The sequence below is a fragment of the Myiozetetes cayanensis genome, unplaced genomic scaffold (assembly GCF_022539395.1).
Source record: "Myiozetetes cayanensis isolate MyiCay16 unplaced genomic scaffold, myiCay2020 scf4, whole genome shotgun sequence".
NCBI classification, from domain to species: domain Eukaryota; kingdom Metazoa; phylum Chordata; class Aves; order Passeriformes; family Tyrannidae; genus Myiozetetes; species Myiozetetes cayanensis.
The window spans coordinates 72,263,565-72,281,825 of NW_026087631.1; the positions used below are offsets into that span (position 1 = coordinate 72,263,565).

The 18,261-nt window shown below is 49.0% G+C and overlaps 1 protein-coding gene across 1 annotated transcript; it reads left to right on the forward strand.

The window, feature by feature from the left end:
• The first annotated feature begins 1,022 nt into the window (after positions 1-1,022).
• Positions 1,023-18,114, forward strand: ATP8B1 (ATPase phospholipid transporting 8B1). Its single transcript, XM_050328964.1, has 28 exons — positions 1,023-1,127; positions 5,338-5,530; positions 7,710-7,807; positions 8,133-8,246; positions 8,669-8,767; positions 8,871-8,932; positions 9,072-9,144; positions 9,239-9,309; positions 9,683-9,765; positions 9,891-10,049; positions 10,208-10,296; positions 10,551-10,741; positions 10,824-11,032; positions 11,456-11,499; positions 11,612-11,768; positions 12,129-12,317; positions 12,554-12,666; positions 12,897-13,061; positions 13,153-13,264; positions 13,456-13,531; positions 13,640-13,772; positions 13,986-14,271; positions 14,862-15,085; positions 15,480-15,563; positions 15,832-16,077; positions 16,202-16,340; positions 16,423-16,553; positions 17,055-18,114. The coding sequence occupies exons 2-28, from the start codon at positions 5,350-5,352 to the stop codon at positions 17,286-17,288; spliced, it is 3,762 nt and encodes a 1,253-aa protein (XP_050184921.1). The 5' UTR covers positions 1,023-1,127; positions 5,338-5,349; the 3' UTR covers positions 17,289-18,114.
• Positions 18,115-18,261: the final 147 nt, after the last annotated feature.

Here is an 18,261-nt window from a genome sequence, read left to right on the forward strand (position 1 = left end):
GGGATTTGGGATGACCTGGTCCTTGAGCTGCCACCGCCTGTGTCATTTTGTGGTTTCTCCATTGGTGTTCATGTTAGAGCATGGATGCTTTTGTACCTGTCCCAGGCCTGTGTTTGTGTCTATTTCCACTAACTTCTAAACTGTTCTCCCTTGATTCTGCCAGGTGAGACAGCCTGTCAGTTTGCTTTGCAGTTTGGGATGGTGAATTCCAAAAGCCACTCGCTCTCTTTGCACCAAAGCTATTTTTAAATGAGCCACAAAGTATTTCCCTGCTCTGCTGGTGCTGGGGTTGTTGTTTGAGGGCAGAGGAATCTCCTCAGCCTGAGTACTGAAATGTGGGGAGGGGTGGATTGGTGGTGTTACAGGTCTGAGGGGCTGTGATGTTCCTCCCAGCCTCTGGTAAATGAGATGCTTTGTGCAGCTGTAACTGAATGCAGGATGTTGGCCAGCACCTTCTGAAACCCAACCCCGGCCCTGTCAGTGACTCACCCGCTGGCCTGGGGCAAATCACTTACCCTCTCTTGTCGTGGTTCTCATTAGGGCCCGATGGTGCAGGAGCTCTCAGGTGCTGTGCTGTGACACCTCTGCTTTTTGGCAGGCTCCACAACTCCTCCGTCACGCACCGCGGGTTCTCCTCACGTGTTCCTGTAGAAATGAGAAACATGCTTTAAATGTGATAGCAGAGATGGCAATTGGAGCAATTCATGGATGCTCTTGGTTACAAACTGCTGTCCAGTGAGGCACAGGGAGATGTCCAACTAAAGCCTGTGAAAAAGGGGGGGAATGATAAGCAATGTAGACAAAACAGGATACAAATCAAGGAAAGGACTATTGGCCAAAGTGACTTTGTGCCTGAGAGGAGGCAGAGGAGCAGTATGAAAGGGTTTGGAGAACTAACCAGAAATCTCTCTTTGTCTTTGCAAGGTAAATTAATGTCACGGTTTGCCTAAAGAATGTTTTTGTTATCGCGTGCACATGAGGTGGAAGTCAGCCAAGAAACCATTTTCTACCTTGTTTTGTTGCAGATGGAGCCTGATTTGAAGCAGGACACAGGATCCTCCAGAGGCAGCCGGTGTCAGCACCTGTAATGCAGCTTCTGCTTCAGCCACCCACTCCATTGGATAAAGGTCAGTTTAGGAAAACAGCTCCAGTGTCCACTGTTGGTGCTGCCAGAAAAGGAATGTTCCTGTAATCTCCAACCTTGGGAGCAGGAAGTAACCTTTGTTTTTTCCAGCTAAAAGTGCCTGCTGGTTTTGATGGGGAGGGCGATATGTAGGAAAAGAACTCTATTTATAACGTTCCAAAAGTCTTCTACGCCAAACAATGCTGTTTGAGTGTGCCCCAAAATAATTCTTATTCCTTTATTAACCCCAAGACAGGCTGTTGTATAACATGAACCTTGAGAGCAACATAACAGCCTCTAAAAGGCAAGTTGAAACCCCTTGAGAGTGCACTGGAACCTGCAGCTTGAGCAAAGGTTACCAGCTGTCTTATCTTCTGCAAAGATAGCGAGTCTTGCCTTGGACTTTAAATGATGGGACTCTGCAAATCTGTTAATGAGAAATCCTAGGGCAGATAATGGGCAAAACGATTTTGTTTCTGCAGTGGCCCATCTTCAGCCATCCCTGTGCAGCCTCAGGCAGCTGGGCCTGTAGGCTGTGGGTCTCTCTGTTGGGATGTCTTTGTGTGATACATCCTGGATCACAAGCTATGTTATTTTTTCTGGCTTCGAGTGCACAGTGCCCTCGGTTGGCCCAGAGGAGCTGATGTTTCAGTCTGGGGTTCAGTTCGCACTGAAGGTACTGATGGAGACTGCTGGGATGAACAAGAACCTGTCTCCAGCCTCAGCTGGCTCCAAGTTGGTACCTAAACTCCTGAGCTTGCCTTTCTCCAGGGCATTCCAAGCATAGGACAGCCAGTGTGTTTCAGAATGAGTGAGGGAAATCGTCCCCTTGAAGATACAGTTTTTGGGTGTTCAATTATTTTAAAGGAGTCATTCAAGGAAGTGACTGGAGCTATTGCATTTGGAACAGTTCTATGAATTGATCAGCCTCAGGCATGTCATGTGCATGGCAATCTAACCAAAGCTCAGTGTTTGGAGCTAAGGTTATTTCCTTGGCCTTTCGGTGCTGATTCATGCTATTTCGAGTAACTGCTGTTTTCTTTTCCTCTCCAAATGTCATAAAGATTAGCTGGAAGCTTGAGTTGTTCAGAAGATCCTTCTATCTGCCAGGCCATCGTCATTCCACGCTCCCTTTCCAGCTCCGACTCGCCATTACTGGTGAGGTGAGCAGTGTGGTACAGCTGCAGATGGCAGAGTAATTCCTGCTGTCTCTTGGGGGAAATGTAATTGGAGTCATTGTGCGTCTGCCAGAAGGTCCCTGGGGACCCCCCTTTCCCCCAGAGGTTGATGTCAGGTGTGGGTTTCTGGTGCAGTTTTGGGAGCTGGTGCTCAGCCCTCCTGTCAGTTGGTGTTGTTTTGCAATGTCGGTTTCTCCAGTAACACATAGTAAAGAAATAAATCTGACATGTCTGAGGATCAAGCTTTGCTTTTTCTAACACCTGGTTAATTAAATCAGTGAAACATCTTACTGTACCCTTTTTGTCCTGAGACCTGAAGCAGTTCAGAAGTGTCTCTCTGAGTTCCTTTTTGTACTGAGTTTGCTTTATCACTCCTTCTTAAAATATTGATGTTGCTGTGTTGTGAAAGAACAGTCCACGGCCAGGTTGGAGCAGCTGTTGTCCCTGGCACTGCAAGAACGTGGGAGGCTGTGCAGAACAACGTGCTGAGGAGCTGAACATGCAGGTTGGGAGCTGAGCACAGGTTGTGAGGGCTGGCAGGTGTTCAGTGGTTTGGCTTGCTCTGCTTCACTTCATAGTTCTTTATATCCATAATAAACAGAAATCACTTTAGTAGCATTTTAATCCTTTTGCTATACATGTCCCTTGTTCTAGATGGATCTGTTAACTTTTAGGGCCACTTTGAGTGATGATCTGATTTGCAGCATTACAGTCCCTGTGACCCCAAGTTGTCATGTGCAGTGACTCTCCAGAGGAGAATTAGAGTAAGATTGGTTTTGGTTGTTGTTTACTGCCTTCAAACAAATGCAGTAAGAGCTTTTTTTACAAGGTTGAAGTTATTCCCAATTAGCTGGTACTTGCCCTGAGGCAGGAACAGACACAAAATCTGAGTGACCCAAGTACTGTGGAATTTGTCCTTTTAGTAAGTAAACTGGGGCAGGTACAGTTAAACTGGTGTTTAATGCTGCTTTCATCTCCTTCACCTCCCCACATATCAATACTGCCCTTGGATCAGCTGGATTTTCCAAGCTGGGAGCTGGGTGTTGCTCCCTGCTGGCACGGGCGGTGTGACCTCATGCTTCCTCTAGGCTGAAGTGCTGCTCAGTGGAAGGGTTTTCTGTGTCCCAGCTGAAACAGGGTGAAAGCCCCATCTTCAAGTCAGGAACTCGAAAACCAGGACCATGCAGCCAAGAATGTGAAAGGGGAGACATCCTGATCACCCTCCACCTTCCTTGAACTTCTGACGTGGCTCTGCCAGCCCAGCCAGCCCTTTTCTTCCAGACTAGGTGTCAAGAAACTTAACTCTAAACCAATTTGTCAGGCTGTCACTGGAGGCCTGCTCTGCCCTGGGTCCCCCAGCACCCCTGTGCTCCCTCCCGGCTCCCAGCCAGCCCTGGGTGATTCCAGTGCCTCCTGCAGGTGACTGATGCCTCCTGCAGAATGCTGATGGTGTGCCCGCAGCACAGAGCACTTGTGCTGCCCGCGGGGCAACACTGAAGATCTCCTCTGTTAACGAGGTTTGCCAGTTTATAGTTCAGTTCTCTAAAGAGGTAAAGTGACTACAATTAACTTAACCTGACCTCAGCAGATCATCTCCCCGGTGTCCATTCCCAGTCCATTCCCAGTCCATTCCCAGTCTGTTCCCAGTCAGCACCACTGTTGCCGGTGTTGTAGGAATTTCCATTTAGCCACGCATGTGTGATGGAAAACAAAAGCAGTGTGGTTTTGACATCTCATCTAACCCTTTGCATGATTAATTAGCTCATTAATCATTAAGCAGTTAATCAGTAAAGATTAATAGACTAAGGGCTGAATCTCTGAGTGCCAGGGGTATGAGCTTGTGTTGTTTGTCACGCAGTGAGAGCAAGGCAAAGATCTGGTGGCATTTTGTGTGCCAGGGGCTGTGTGGGTGAGGAGCTCCAGCTGCTTTCCCCCAGCAGTGCCCACCTGAGGTGTTAGCAGGGCAGAAAGAACAACAGCAGCAAAAAGAGGAGAAATAAACCAAAATATCCCAGTGAGGTATTCATGGGGCCTGAGCTGGAGTTGGATTTCATGCATCTTGAGCTGTGTTCCCTGACTCCAAGGCTGCTGAGGAAAACAAATGATGCCTTTGTAGACGTGTCAGGTTCCACACCCGTGTTAGTGACCAGCTGTCATATTCCTGGCTAACCCCATCACAGAGCAGCCTCCAGCAGCTTGGGGGGCCTTGGGAGTTGTGTTCATTCCTGCTCAGTCAGCCTGGTGGATTCGGTGTGTTTTGGGAACTGGCAGTCCGTGTGCTGGGCGGGCTCAGAGCGTGGCCTGCCTGGGCTCCCTGCCAGCACCTTGTCACTGGAGCAGCACAGTCAGAGCTCATTAATATTTATCTCTCTCTCATAGGAGATATTAAGGAGGGGAGACAGTTGAGCTTTGCAGAGCCAGAAGCTGAGGTGGGGTTTGGTGTCAGCCCTGCTGGTTGCTGGGTTGTCAGCACAGGCAGTGCCACGCTGGGGAGGCAGGTCCAGGACAAGCTGTGTCCCACGGTGTCCTCAGGTGTTTGGACATGGGCATGTGGGATCTTGCAGTGACAAACCTTGATGTTCAGCCCGTGGGGAGCAGGGAGGAAGCCAGGCTGGTTTCTGGCTGGAGGGCCAGCAGTGTGAACCCTCGATGTATGGCCCAGGGCTCAGTGTCCAGTTCTGTCCCCCACAGGGCTCCAGCTCCTGTGGCCCCACAGGGGATGATGTAATGGGCACGTGTTTGTGGGCTCCCCGGTTCCTCCATCCCACTGGAGGTGTGCTGCCTCTGGAGCACACGGTGTTCCTTGGTGACACGTGTAATTACACGTAGCAGGTGGTAATGGAGGGCTGGCTGGGACAGTAACTGCCCTCTGCCTGTGCTCTGTGCTGGAGAACAGAGCCTGTGCCCTCTGCTGCTCTGGGGAAACTTGTTTCCGATGTGGGGTTGGTGCCCAGCACCAAGGGAGTGAAATGAGAGACGTGGTTCCCAGCCCTTGCTCTGTGAGGTCCTTTCCTAACCTGTCCAAAACGCTGGCAGGGTGCTAGCAGGATGATCTCGGAACGGGATTCGGAGACCACCTTCGACGAGGACTCCCAGCCCAACGATGAGGTGATGCCCTACAGTGACGATGAGACGGAGGACGAGCTGGACCCTCGGCAGCCCAGGGCTGAACCAGGGCAGAGCCAAACCCAGCGACGCGCCGAGGAGAGCCGAGAGCCTGGGAGAAAAGGTAACACAGGCTGGGCAGAAACGGTCCTGAGTGCTGAGGCTGAGCCTCGGGGATCGATTGGACCTCTGTGCTCAGTTGCCAGGTAGGATTTGGAACAGCTTATCTGGCTCTGGAGGAGGCACTGATGGCAGTTTAGCAAAGTCAGAACGAAACTCAGCTCCATTCCAAGCTGCAGCCACAGTTCTGGGCCAGCGGTCCTTGCGTAAAGCTAACGAGCTGCGTGGTGACCTCCTCTTAATTAAGGCAGGCACTGGATGTGCATGGCCTGTGCTCTGGGAACTGCTCGAGCAGAGCTCCAGATTCTTGTCTTCCCAATCCTCTGGAAACTGGCACCAGCATAAGGTGTTTGCTGTGTTCAGTCAGTGCTTTCCCTGGATTTCTGCTCTCTAAGGCTTGCACAGAGCAGGTTTCTGCCTCACTGCTCCTTTTGAGATTCCTGAAAGGTAAAAGGTGAGTAGGAGGAGTTCAAAGGAACCATCAGGTGCAGCCTGTGGCTGCTGCCAGGGTAGGAACATCAGTGGGAGGAACCTTTCTGGCATCTGTTCAAGCCTCTGCCCAAGGAGGAGCTGCAGCTCCTTTAAATGCCCCTTTTGCAGTGCTGCAGTGGGAGTACTTTTAATTTAACCAAGGCCTGTTTCATTAATACAGATTCCTTCCTGTTTGGGTGACAACTCCCCTCTCGTTTTATAACCATCCATATTGTGTTTTCATTTTTTAACCACCTATCACATGTTTAGTTTGGGGGATTTGTATGATGACATTCTTTAAAGATGATGAATTACCAATGCAGCTGCCCAAATATTAGGTATTAGTGCCAGAGTTTAAAGTGATTTTGTGGAGCTTCCTTCCTGCAGGTTTTATTTCAGACCCTAATTTGCCAGTTTTCTATCAGTTTTGTCAACACTGCAATGTTTTTGGAATGTGGTGGAGAAATGTTTATGCAGACTTGTTTCTGTTTTTCTTTAGTCCTGTCATTTCCACAAAATTCAGTTACTTTCTCAAGTCATGCTCTTTGGTAATGCTTATAAACTTTTCACCCCAAACCTGGTCCTCCAAGGTAAATATTTCTCTGTTATCTTCGAGGCTCGGTGAGAGCTTGTGGCTTGCACTTCCAGCACGGTGATTACAAGCCCCGAAAAAAGGGGCTGTGCAGTCCCAGGGAAGATGCAGGAATGGCAGTCCAGGCTTGCTGTAAGGTGGGAGCAAAACAAAAGGCTGTGTGCTCGGTGAGCTCCCTTGGAGCAGCCCAGGAGCACCTCCACGGTGCTCTCAGCGTGCCAGCCCACGCCTCTGCCTCCGGGAGTTTCACCCCGTCCACGGGGAGGAGAATCCCGTGAAACCAGGAAGAGCACCCGTGAAAGACGAGGGATGAGTCAGGAAAGCTGCCTTTCCAAACCCTGCCTGCGTCACCCTTCCCAGGCAGGCAGAGCTCCTGGCAGATGGCTCAAACCCATGGAATGAGATCCCCTCGCCCTTCCCAGGCAGGCAGAGCTCCTGGCAGATGGCTCAGACCCGTGGAATGAGAACCCTCGGTGTGGGCAAGCCCGATTCTGTGGGTGTGGGTAACAGGGGGTCCGTGCTGCAGGACTGAGGGCAGGAAAGGGAGCTGAAGGATCTGTGAAAGAGCAGGCATGGAAAATCACTTCACAAGTGCAATTGCTATTCCGGAGTTTTCATGCAATCAGACAAAACTTATGGCTGAGGAAATAAACTGAGCACTTCAGATTTGTCCCTTTTTTATGGGTGTAAATGAAAACCATGGTACAGTGCGGGTATATCAAATTATTGCTTTCAAAAGCCACCTGACCTCTTCATTTCTAGAAAGACAGAAAGCTGTTTGGACTGTTTAGTGCTTCTCAGGTGTCACAGAAGCAAAGGAAAAGGGGGGAGGGAATTTAGCATGAATAAATGTTATTCTGCAGGTTTTCAGTTTCTCACAGAACTCCTAAATTGTTAAGCAACACTTCTTCCTACCCCCGACGATATTTGAATTGTTAATAGAGACAAATAGCCTGGAAACGTCTTGAAAAGCTTTTTTTAGCCTATGTACTAAAAAGCAGGTACCAGCCGTGCTTCAATCGAAAGTGCCTTTAGAAAATGGATTTGAGAGAAAGCCTAAAAATGAGGGATTCGTTCCCTCGTGTTTGTAACAAGTTTTGACCCATTTTGTCACTTCCAGACTGCAGCTGGCAAGTGAAAGCAAACGATCGGCGCTTCTACGACCAGCCCTGCTTTAAGAGAACAATCTTTCTGTGCTTCAAAAAAAGCAAATATGCGGTAAGTTGTCTTACCTTAGTGAGGTGCTAACTGCCAGGTGGATGCTTCCTTAATCCCTGCGTGATCCCTGGACTGGCTGGCGAGTGGTGTCAAAGCATCGTTCACACTTCCTTAGGGTTTCCAGCGGAGGAGGGCGGGATAACTGGGTTGGGGTTTGTGAATGGAAATCCAAGGTATCAAGAGATGTGCTTACCGTGAGATGGAGAATCAGAAGCCAGGCGCTCTCAGCCCAAATTCTCACGTGGTTGCTTTAGTTAAAGCTATGCACATTTGTGATGGAAGAAGAACCTGCTGTGTGTGACTGACATTTGGGTTTCTCCCACAGGACAATGCAATTAAGACATACAAGTACAATGCCATCACTTTTTTACCTCTGAATCTGTTTGAACAGTTTAAGAGAGCAGCCAACTTCTATTTCCTTGTTCTTCTCATTTTGCAGGTAAGAAAGATGGAGAATACTCACTGTGAAGGGAATTTGGGCTCAATAATACTTGTGGCACAGTTCAGGGCTCCACCTGAACTGCTACAGAGACCAGCCCTGTCCCAACAGAAACAGGGTGGGCTAGATGCAGAGCTCATGAATTTCATGAGGAAAAGATGTTTCTTGGGTTCAACTGGTGAATCAGAAGCACCAACAGGATATATGAGTGACTGTGATTTTTAAAGAGGAGCTGATGCTGAAGTAGGGCAGCGCAGCCAAACTTTTTCCTGGAGAGTTTTGTTCATTTTCACAGCCTGCCTTAAAATTCCCTCTGATGTGTTGGTTTCTCTCTCACGTTCTAGTCAGATCAGTATGAAATGCCTCTGAGTTGAGCTTGCCTGATGATCCTGTGCTGAACTGATTTGATTGCTGTTTTGTAGTCAATTCCCCAGATAAGTACCCTGGCGTGGTACACGACGCTGGTGCCCTTGCTCTTCGTGCTGGGAATAACTGCAATCAAAGACCTGGTGGATGACATTGTAAGAGCCCTGCCCTGCTCATGTGAAAAGCAAACTCCCCCAGTGTAGCTCATTTGTCCTGGTGTGACACACAGCAGGAGTACATTCTCTGCTCTGGTTTCAGGCTCGTCACAGGATGGACAGCGAGGTCAATAACAGGACATGTGATGTCATCAAGGATGGAAGGTTTGTATGTTCCCTCCTGAGCTCTGTAAGTGATGCTTGGTGCCTTGTTACTGAGCTCTGTCACAGAGCTGAGGCAAAATATAGAGTGCATAGTGTTCTAGATTAAAGAGCAGTAATCATTAAACTATCTTGATATTAGGTTCAAAACTGCAAAATGGAAAGATATTAAAGTTGGTGATGTCATCCGCCTGAAGAAAAATGCTTTTGTTCCTGTAAGTGCTTCAGATACTTTTTGTTTCTGTTTCTACAGAGTTCTGTGGGAATCTCGACCTGGATTTAATCGATGTCTCTTTATTTGTTTTCTAGGCTGATATTTTACTGCTGTCCAGCTCAGAACCAAACAGTCTGTGCTACGTGGAGACAGCTGAACTGGATGGGTAAGGCTCTGCTTACGGATGCCTTGCAGTTAATATGGGGTGACTGCTGAAAGAGCAAAGGGTGTGCATGTCAGATTCTACTTACCAAGTAGGGAACTGTGGGAACTGAGAAACTGTTTCCAGCTGTTGATTCCTGCAATTCATTCTGAATCAGTGAGGGTCCACTGGAGTCCACAGAGATGTCAGAAGTGTCAGAGAATGTGACATAAGAAGAAAGGGAAAAGGATGTGGACTTATTTTTTACCTTTGGAAAAGGTTGTCCAGAGAAGTAGTGGCACCTATGGCATATTGATTTCCTTCATTTAATGTTGCTCAAACTTCTCTCCTGTGCCCATGTTTTAAATAAAATTGCCTTTTTATCCTTTCTTCTTAGTGAGACTAATCTAAAATTCAAAATGGCCCTCGAGGTGACGCACAGACAGCTCCAGGAAGAGAGCGCCCTGGCAAACTTTGATGGTTGGTGCAGTTCCATCCCTGACACCCTTAAAACAGCTCAAACAGTTCACAAGTCAGTGCAAGTAAAGTAAAGCTACATTCTGTGGTTCTTGTAAATGAAACATATTCCCCTCCAAATTTTGTAGGTCTGATTGAATGCGAAGAGCCCAATAACCGACTGGATAAGTTTACAGGAACATTATTCTGGAGAAACTCAAGTTATTCCCTGGATGCTGATAAGATTTTGTTGCGTGGCTGTAAGATCAGGAATACGGATTTCTGCCACGGAATGGTGGTATTTGCAGGTGTGTAATAGTTCCCCATGGAAAGCACACCTGTAGAGTGAAAAGGCACCTTCATCCTGTAGACATCAACTGTATTTCAGCTGGTAAAACAGCAATACTGGCACTTGTTTCTTTATTATAATTTTTCCCTGCTTTAATTTTTTACTCTTTATATTTAGGTGCTGACACAAAAATAATGAAAAATAGCGGAAAGACGAGATTTAAAAGGACAAAGATTGACTCCCTGATGAACTACATGGTTTATACTGTAAGGCTTTTTGTTTCAAATTCACATGGTTGAGTTTGTTTTTAAGTGAGTAGTATGTGTGTAATAAGAATGGCTCCAATTGTTTTGCCCTGCTGAGCTGGGGTGGAGTAGGAGGACATGTGGGAAGGTGCCTTTGTGGGAAAGGCTTGCTCCTTTTCTTCTGACAAATGCCTGTCACGTTTGGAACACGGGGATTTGGGATTTGAGCCGTGCAAAGCTTTTGGAAGTGTGACAGGCCTGTGTGCCCCCTGCAGATCATCGTGGTCCTCATCCTGCTGTCAGCTGGGCTGGCCATCGGACACACCTACTGGGAGCAGCAGATTGGCAACTGCTCCTGGTACCTCTATGATGCTCAGGACTTCAGTCCTCCCTACCGGGGCTTCCTCAACTTCTGGGGGTACATCATCGTGCTCAACACCATGGTCCCCATCTCCCTCTATGTCAGGTAGGGGGATGCCTGGGCTGGGGCCATTCGTTAGGGGTGTGAGCTGCAGTGGGGGTGAGAATGTTCCCTCTCTTTCCTTCAGTGTGGAAGTGATTCGCTTCGGCCAGAGCTACTTCATCAACTGGGACCTGCAGATGTACTACCCCGAGAAGGACACGGCGGCCAAGGCCAGGACCACCACGCTCAACGAGCAGCTGGGGCAGATCCAGTACATCTTCTCCGACAAGACTGGAACCCTCACTCAGAACATCATGACCTTTAAAAAGTGCTGCATAAACGGCCAAAGATACGGTAATCTGCGCCACGCCTCTGCAAAGGAGGAGGAGTTTTAATGCCTGTGGGAAATCAGGTGCATTCGAGTCGTCTCAGTTCCAACTGAACTTCCACAGTTTGCCCTGGCACTGAGTAAAGCTCCAGTACAGTTGAATTACTGGGGTTTTCCCACTGCTTTCCCATTTACAAATTGATGGACTTGTGTGAAAACTTCCCAGCAGAAAAGCTGAAAATTGGTTATTTACAACATTATTTACTTTCACTAAAATGTTTTGGGGACAAAATCTAGAAACAAACCAGGAAATTTAGTGAGGGCAGCAGCTTCTCCTCTCCCTGTTCCTTCCATTCCTAGTGCAGAACACAATTTAGATGTGTCTCTCTTTGTGCTGGGTTGTAAAAGCTTTGTTGTGGTCCCTCTGATGGCGGGTGCTTGCCTTGCAGGAGACAGCCGGGACAGAGCGGGGCAGCCCCAGAGCCACCCCGAGGTAGGTCTGTGGAACAGAAAGTCCCTTGGCAGAGCGTGGAGAGGTGCAGGTGGGCACAAAGCAAGGGCAGCTGAGGTAACTCACACTCTCTCGTGCCCTGTTTTCTAAGCAGCAGGTGGATTTCAGCTGGAACGTGTACGCAGACGGAAAGTTCCTATTCTATGATCACTATCTGATAGAGCAAATAAAGTCTGGAAAGGAGCCGGAAATTCACAAGTTCTTTTTTCTGCTTGCCATTTGTCACACGGTCATGGCTGACACTTCTGATGGTGAGTGTGAGCTTTTTGTCATTTTTTTTCCTTGTGTAGGAGGAAGCAATAATTCAAATCCAGGGATTGCACAAGGGAGAGGCCCAAAACAAATGCTGATCTCATAAAGGAGAAGGAGCATTAACCTGCTCTTTTAAATGAAACAAAACTAAATGTAGAGGTGACCAGCTATTGAATTCATTGAGTTTTCTGTCCCCGGAGGGAGGTGGGTTCAGCACCGATCCCGATGGAGGCACACCCCGTAAAAGGGGGTCCCCGGTCCCTGTGCTCCGTGTGCGCTGCCATCAGGGGCTGCAGCAGTGTCCAGGTGTATCCTCAGGTGTATCCTGGCTTTCTCTCCTCCCTCCTCCCATGCTGCAGGTCAGCTCAACTACCAGGCAGCCTCCCCGGACGAGGGGGCCCTGGTGACGGCCGCCAGGCACTTCGGCTACGTGTTCCTGTCCCGCACGCAGAGCACCATCACGCTCAGCGAGATGGGCGCCCAGAGGACCTACGATGTCCTGGCCATCCTGGACTTCAACAGCGACAGGAAGAGGATGTCTGTCATCGGTGAGCTCATGGCAGCCAGCCCCATGGACAGGGTCACTTGTGCTTCCCGGGGAAAGAGGGGACTGCCAGGGCAGCTGGGGGCAAGAATTAACAGCTGTGTGACAGCCCTGGGACACATTTCAGTCCACTGAGCTTGTAGCTTTGGCACTTAGCAAGAGGCTGAAAACTCCAGCCTGAAACTCTCCCTCTATACAAATGTGCTCTGATGTTTTGTGCTCTCCTGTTTTCCTGCACAGTACGAGAGGCCAGTGGGAACATCAGGCTGTATTGCAAAGGGGCTGATACGGTGATTTATGAGCGGCTGCACCCCAGCAATCCAAAGAGAGAAGCCACAGAAGAGGCACTCGATGTATGTTTGTACTTTATACGCTGTTTTTAAATCAAAAATGGTGTATTTCTGACAATACTGCCAGTAATTTCCTTTTCCTAAGCTATTAACACAAATGCAGGCCTGCAATTGCTTCTGCAAATCGGACTTGTTTTGTCAAGCTTTCTAAATGCTCATGGTCTTAACTCTTACATTTGGATTGCAAATGAAGTTTTCTTTTGTGCATACGTGTGGGATTTATTATTTTTCAGGTCTTTGCAAATGAAACTCTCAGGACACTCTGCCTGTGCTATAGAGACATAAGTCAGGATGAATTTGATGCGTGGAATAAGAAGTTTGTGGAGGCCAGTTTAGCTACAAGTAACCGAGATGAAGCTCTGGACAAAGTGTATGAGGAGATAGAAAAAAACTTGATTGTAAGAAGCTGTGAATTTTTAGTGTACTTCTATTCTTATGATCTATGATTTTTTTATGTTACTAAGCACCTGTATTTCAAATCCCTTCCAGCTGCTTGGTGCAACAGCTATTGAAGACAAACTGCAGGATGGAGTTCCAGAAACTATCTCCAGACTCTCCAAAGCAGATATTAAAATCTGGGTGCTCACTGGTGACAAAAAAGGTGGGTTTGCTTACAGTCAAAGAGCTAAAAACAGGAGGATTTTTTCCTGTTCATCCACACTGGGGTATTGAAAGAGAATTCTCAAACTGAAACATAAATCAAAGATTACTGAAGTGCTCCCACCAGACAGAACAGGCAGAACTCATGACAGAACTTTCAGTAAATACTTTCCTCTCAATTTCTTTCTGTAGAAACTGCTGAAAATATTGGATTCTCTTGTGAGCTCTTGACAGAGGAAACAGCCATCTGCTATGGAGAAGATACCAGGCAAGTGAAAACACAGAGGACTTTCTTTCCAGGATTTTCAGTCTGGGACTGATCAAGCTGAAAGGTTGTCCTTGGTTCTCCTGTAATAGTCTCCCCCTCTCTTCCCAGTGCTCTCCTTCAAACTAGGCTGGAAAACCAGAGGAACAGGGCTGGATCCAGCACACATTCCTCTCTCAGAATGAATGAGCCCTTCTTCCAGGGCAGCAAAGATCGGGCTCTAATCATCACTGGCTCCTGGCTGGTAGGTACAAAGGCTGGTTGGGATTTTGGGGCACCATCAGGCCCCAGTGTCCCTCCCTGAGGGGACTCTGTTCCTTTGTCTGCACGAGCAGTTCATTCAAGTGCCAGAAATGGGTGCTGGGAGCGTAATGACCTCAGGGGTGTTGTTGGGCAGTACCTGGAGTGGGACTGGAAACGGTGCAGAAGGGAACACAATACATTTCTGTAAACACAGAATGAAATCCTGCTGGAGAAGAAAAAGAAGAAAAAGAAGCTGAAGCTGAAATTCCCCAGAACAGCAGAAGAGAAGAAAAAGCAAACTGAGAAGAGGAGAAGGGCTGAGGCCTGCAAGGAGCAGCAGCAGAAGAACTTTGTTGACCTGGCGTGCGAGTGCAGGGCCGTGATCTGCTGCCGCGTGACGCCCAAGCAGAAGGCCATGGTGGTGGAGCTGGTGCAGAAGTACAAGAAGGCCGTCACCCTGGCCATCGGGGACGGCGCCAACGACGTGAACATGATCAAAAGTAAGGCAGCTGCAGCACTCCCTGGCTAGGACACCTCCTCTGCCCTGCTCCTGCGCTCTCTGCACTGTCCCTCTCTGCTCAGAAGACTCTTCCATCTGTGTCACTGCCACAGGGCTTTTGCTTCTGTGCCTGTTTCCCTTTCTGAGGAAGCCCTTTAGGAAATGGTTAGTGGTTTTTCCTGATCTTTTTTTTTTTTACACATTCCCTAGAAGGGACCTGAATTCCATCCGTTATGTTGGGGGTTACAGTAGTATAATACAAACCCCAAAGCAATAGTGTGGGTGCCTCTTGCCTGGAGGCATTAACCATCCTGTATCGCAGCTGCTGCTCTTTGGACCACTTCCCAAGACATCCCACTGAGAAGGAAACCCCTGGAGTAGGGTTTATGTCCCTAAACTGCCTGGCCAGTTTGTTCAGGGCTTTGTTTGCTCTGTCTCATCATTTGGTTCTGCTTTGATCAAATTTCCCATGTCCGTTCTGACAGAACAATGACTGAGAGCGAATCCAGGTGACAGTAGAGACGTGTCCCATTCACGTTGTTCCTGTCCCTTTGTCCAGCCTGGTGTGTGATGTTTGTGTCCTTGCCCCAGCTGCCCACATTGGAGTTGGGATCAGTGGCCAGGAAGGGATGCAGGCCGTCATGTCCAGTGACTACTCCTTCGCGCAGTTCCGATACCTCCAGCGCCTGCTGCTGGTCCACGGGCGGTGGTCTTACATCAGGATGTGCAAGTTTCTGAGATACTTCTTCTACAAAAACTTCGCTTTCACGCTAGTCCACATCTGGTACTCGTTCTTCAATGGCTTCTCTGCCCAGGTAGGAAGGTCTGCTGGGGTGGGATGACAACAAGCAGGACAGCAAAGGCTTAACCTGGGACGTGGTGGGATCCTGAAGTTGTCACCAGGGATTTCTGCAGGAGAGTAGGTGATGGGTACTGAGCGAGTTATTACAAGCAGTTGGGTCTGATTCAGAGCCCTGAAGTCAGGACCATGGTTGTAGAGGGAGGAAGGTTGGTAAGGAGCAGGGCAGCATTACTCAGGCTAAAGAGTTCCAGCAGAGCCTTGAGCCGAGGTGCTGCTGCCTTTGGGGTGAGCACCGAGGCAGGGAACTGAAAGCCACAGGAGAGCACAGGCGAGTTTTCTCAGCAACTGGAGGGGAAGGATGGGATCCAAAGAAATCACCGACTCCTGCAATTCCCCCTCTTTTGCAGACAGCCTACGAGGACTGGTTCATCACACTGTACAACGTGCTGTATTCCAGCCTCCCGGTCCTGCTTGTCGGCCTGCTCGACCAGGTATTCCCATATGGATATAACAGATGAGCCCAAAGGCATCTGCCAGCGGGTCTTTACTTACATCAGCACTGGTCCATAAAACAAGGGCAGTTCAGTTTGGTTTTGTGGCTTTTAAAAAAGTTTTCCTCGTGCATTACTCCGTGCAAAGCCCTGCTACTGGAGAGGGAAAGGGATCTGCCACTCCCTTTGGGACACTGGATAGCTGAGGTTCTCTTTTCAAAGCTCAGCACATTGCAACAGCTTTCCTTTTCTTTCCCCCTTTATTAAGGACGTGAGCGACAAACTGAGCCTTCGGTTCCCTGAATTGTATATTTTGGGCCAGAGGGATTTACTTTTCAACTACAAGAAATTCTTTTTAAGTTTGCTCCACGGGGCTGTAACTTCACTCATCATCTTCTTCATCCCTTATGGAGCTTACCTTAAGTCCATGGGACAAGATGGAGAAGCCCCTGCAGATTACCAGTCCTTTGCTGTCACAGCAGCATCTTCCCTGATATTTGTCGTCAATTTTCAGGCAAGTAAACTTGGCTTCCTGCTCACGGTTCTAAATTTCCCTACTAAAAATGTAACAATATGCAAAAAGTAGTTGGCATTATTTGGAATGAATAAACTCACTTGGCACTTTTGTTTGCTTTCAGATTGGCCTGGATACATCTTACTGGACTTTTGTTAATGCTTTTTCAGTATTTGGGAGTATTGCACTTTACTTTGGGATCACATTTGACTTCCACAGTGCTGGAATCCACATTCTCTTCCCTTCTGGCTTTCAGTTCACAGGTCAGTCCTCGTGGTTTGTGGTTCTCGGTCCTGTCTCAGGCAGCTTTGTCACCACAGTAACTTTTGTTCTGTTTGTTCCCAGGAACTGCTCCCAACGCTCTGCGACAGCCATACCTCTGGCTCACCATGATCTTATCCATTGCCATCTGCTTGCTCCCTGTAGTGGCCCAGCGTTTCTTATCCATGACGGTCTGGCCTTCGGAAAGCGACAAAGTGAGTGAAGGCTGCGTTGTTTTGGTGAATTTGGCAGGTGTTTACTTACAGGAGTTGGTGTTGGTGCTGAGACCTGGGCTAGTAGAAGGTGTCCCTGCCCGTGGCAGGGAGTGGAGAGGATGGGCTTGAAGGTCCCTTCCAACCCAAACCAGTCTGGGATTGTGTAATTCCATGAGACAAATAAGTGCTGGTGCCCTCAGGGAGGTGACACAAGTCTGGAGCTCTGGTCCTGGGGCTGGCCAGGGGCAGCAGCTCAGTGGGGGCTGATTCGTTGTGTGCTTGGCTGAGACCTGGTGACACCACAGAGACCCCGTGAGGGTACCGAGATCCCCAGTTTGGGGTTAATTTGGGCTGGGCTGCAGTGCCAGGGTGACGTGTCAGAGTGCAGGGGACAGGCTGTGGCTGCTTCTGCTCTGCCCTGAGCTGGCACACAGCACGAGGGTGTGAGAGCCCGAGCCGTGGCGGTGCTGCCCTAACCCCCGCCGCGCTGCGTGTGTGCAGATCCAGCGGAACCGTCGGAAGTACCAGCTGGAGGAGCAGCAGTGGCGGCGCCGGCACAGCGCGTTCCGCCGCGGGCTCTCCGCCCGCCGCTCCGCCTACGCCTTCTCGCACCAGCGCGGCTACGCCGACCTCATCGCCTCGGGCCGCAGCATCCGCAAGAGGAGGGCCCCGCTGGACGCCGTGCTGGCCACAGCGACGGGGACGGGCAGCGGGGACACCCGGGGGACGAGCTGAGGCACCGTGGGATGGCGATTCTTATCCCCTTTATCCCAGTGATTGCACAAAACTGTTCTAAACAAACTCAGGATCTTTTTTTAACCAAATGGCATAAGGACATGAGGGTTTTTATGTCTTATCACAGAACTTTCTGGGCTGGACTCCTGGGAACACAGAAAGGCCAAGAGTTCTCCATGGAGCTACTGATCCCTGTGTGACTACTCTGTGTGACAGTGAAGGACATGTGTGCTGGGAACAGAAACCCACCAGGATCAGTTTTTAGTGATGCCTGGAATTGCAGACTTTTCACTTTTTAATACTATCTTGGTACAAAACTGCAGCTACATTTCATATTTGTCTTTGAAAGCTATTTCCTTTGTGTGCTCCATTTCATTTACTGCTCGGACATCACAGCACGTGGGGTGCTCAGCCCTGCAACAGGGCCCTGGACACCAACGGAGCTGGCACAGCTGAGCTGAGGCATATGTGTGGTGGTAAACTTCAGCCTGTGTCAGACTGGTTAGGAATTAGGATAGATCGGGTGTCTGGAAGCTGCCCCTGGAGCTGGCACAGCCTGTTCATTTCAGTTCTGGATACAGTGATGGATAACCGGAAATCAGCCACTCCCATTGGAACACACTTTACATGCTGGTGCCTCAATTCTCACAGTGTAAAAAGTGTTTTTATGAGTCTCCTTACATTTGCACATTCTTTACTCGAATTGAGATGTTTGAATGTTTATCTTTTATCTCCTTTCCCTTCCCGGACTAAGGTTGATTATTGAAATGGTTCTCTAGTAAAAATCATGACCCACAGCTCTCGTTCAATGGAATGTACATTTCAAAAGTGCAATGCAAAATAAATACTCTCAAGTGCACCGCTCACGTTGTGATGAGCGCAGGGGCGCGCACGGAAGGCTGCGGATGGAATCCCCTCCCGTCCCCCATGTGTCCCTGGCACGGGAAGGTGGCGGGCGGGGCGGCTGACGCAA

Excerpts from the sequence above, each read along its gene's own strand:
- ATP8B1 (XM_050328964.1), top strand. The coding sequence starts at position 5,350 with ATGATCTCGGAACGGGATTCGGAGACCACCTTCGACGAGGACTCCCAG. Across the intron at positions 9,310-9,682 it reads GAGACAGCTGAACTGGATGG|TGAGACTAATCTAAAATTCA; the intron begins GTAAGGCTCTGC and ends CTTTCTTCTTAG. Across the intron at positions 10,742-10,823 it reads CCCATCTCCCTCTATGTCAG|TGTGGAAGTGATTCGCTTCG; the intron begins GTAGGGGGATGC and ends TCTTTCCTTCAG.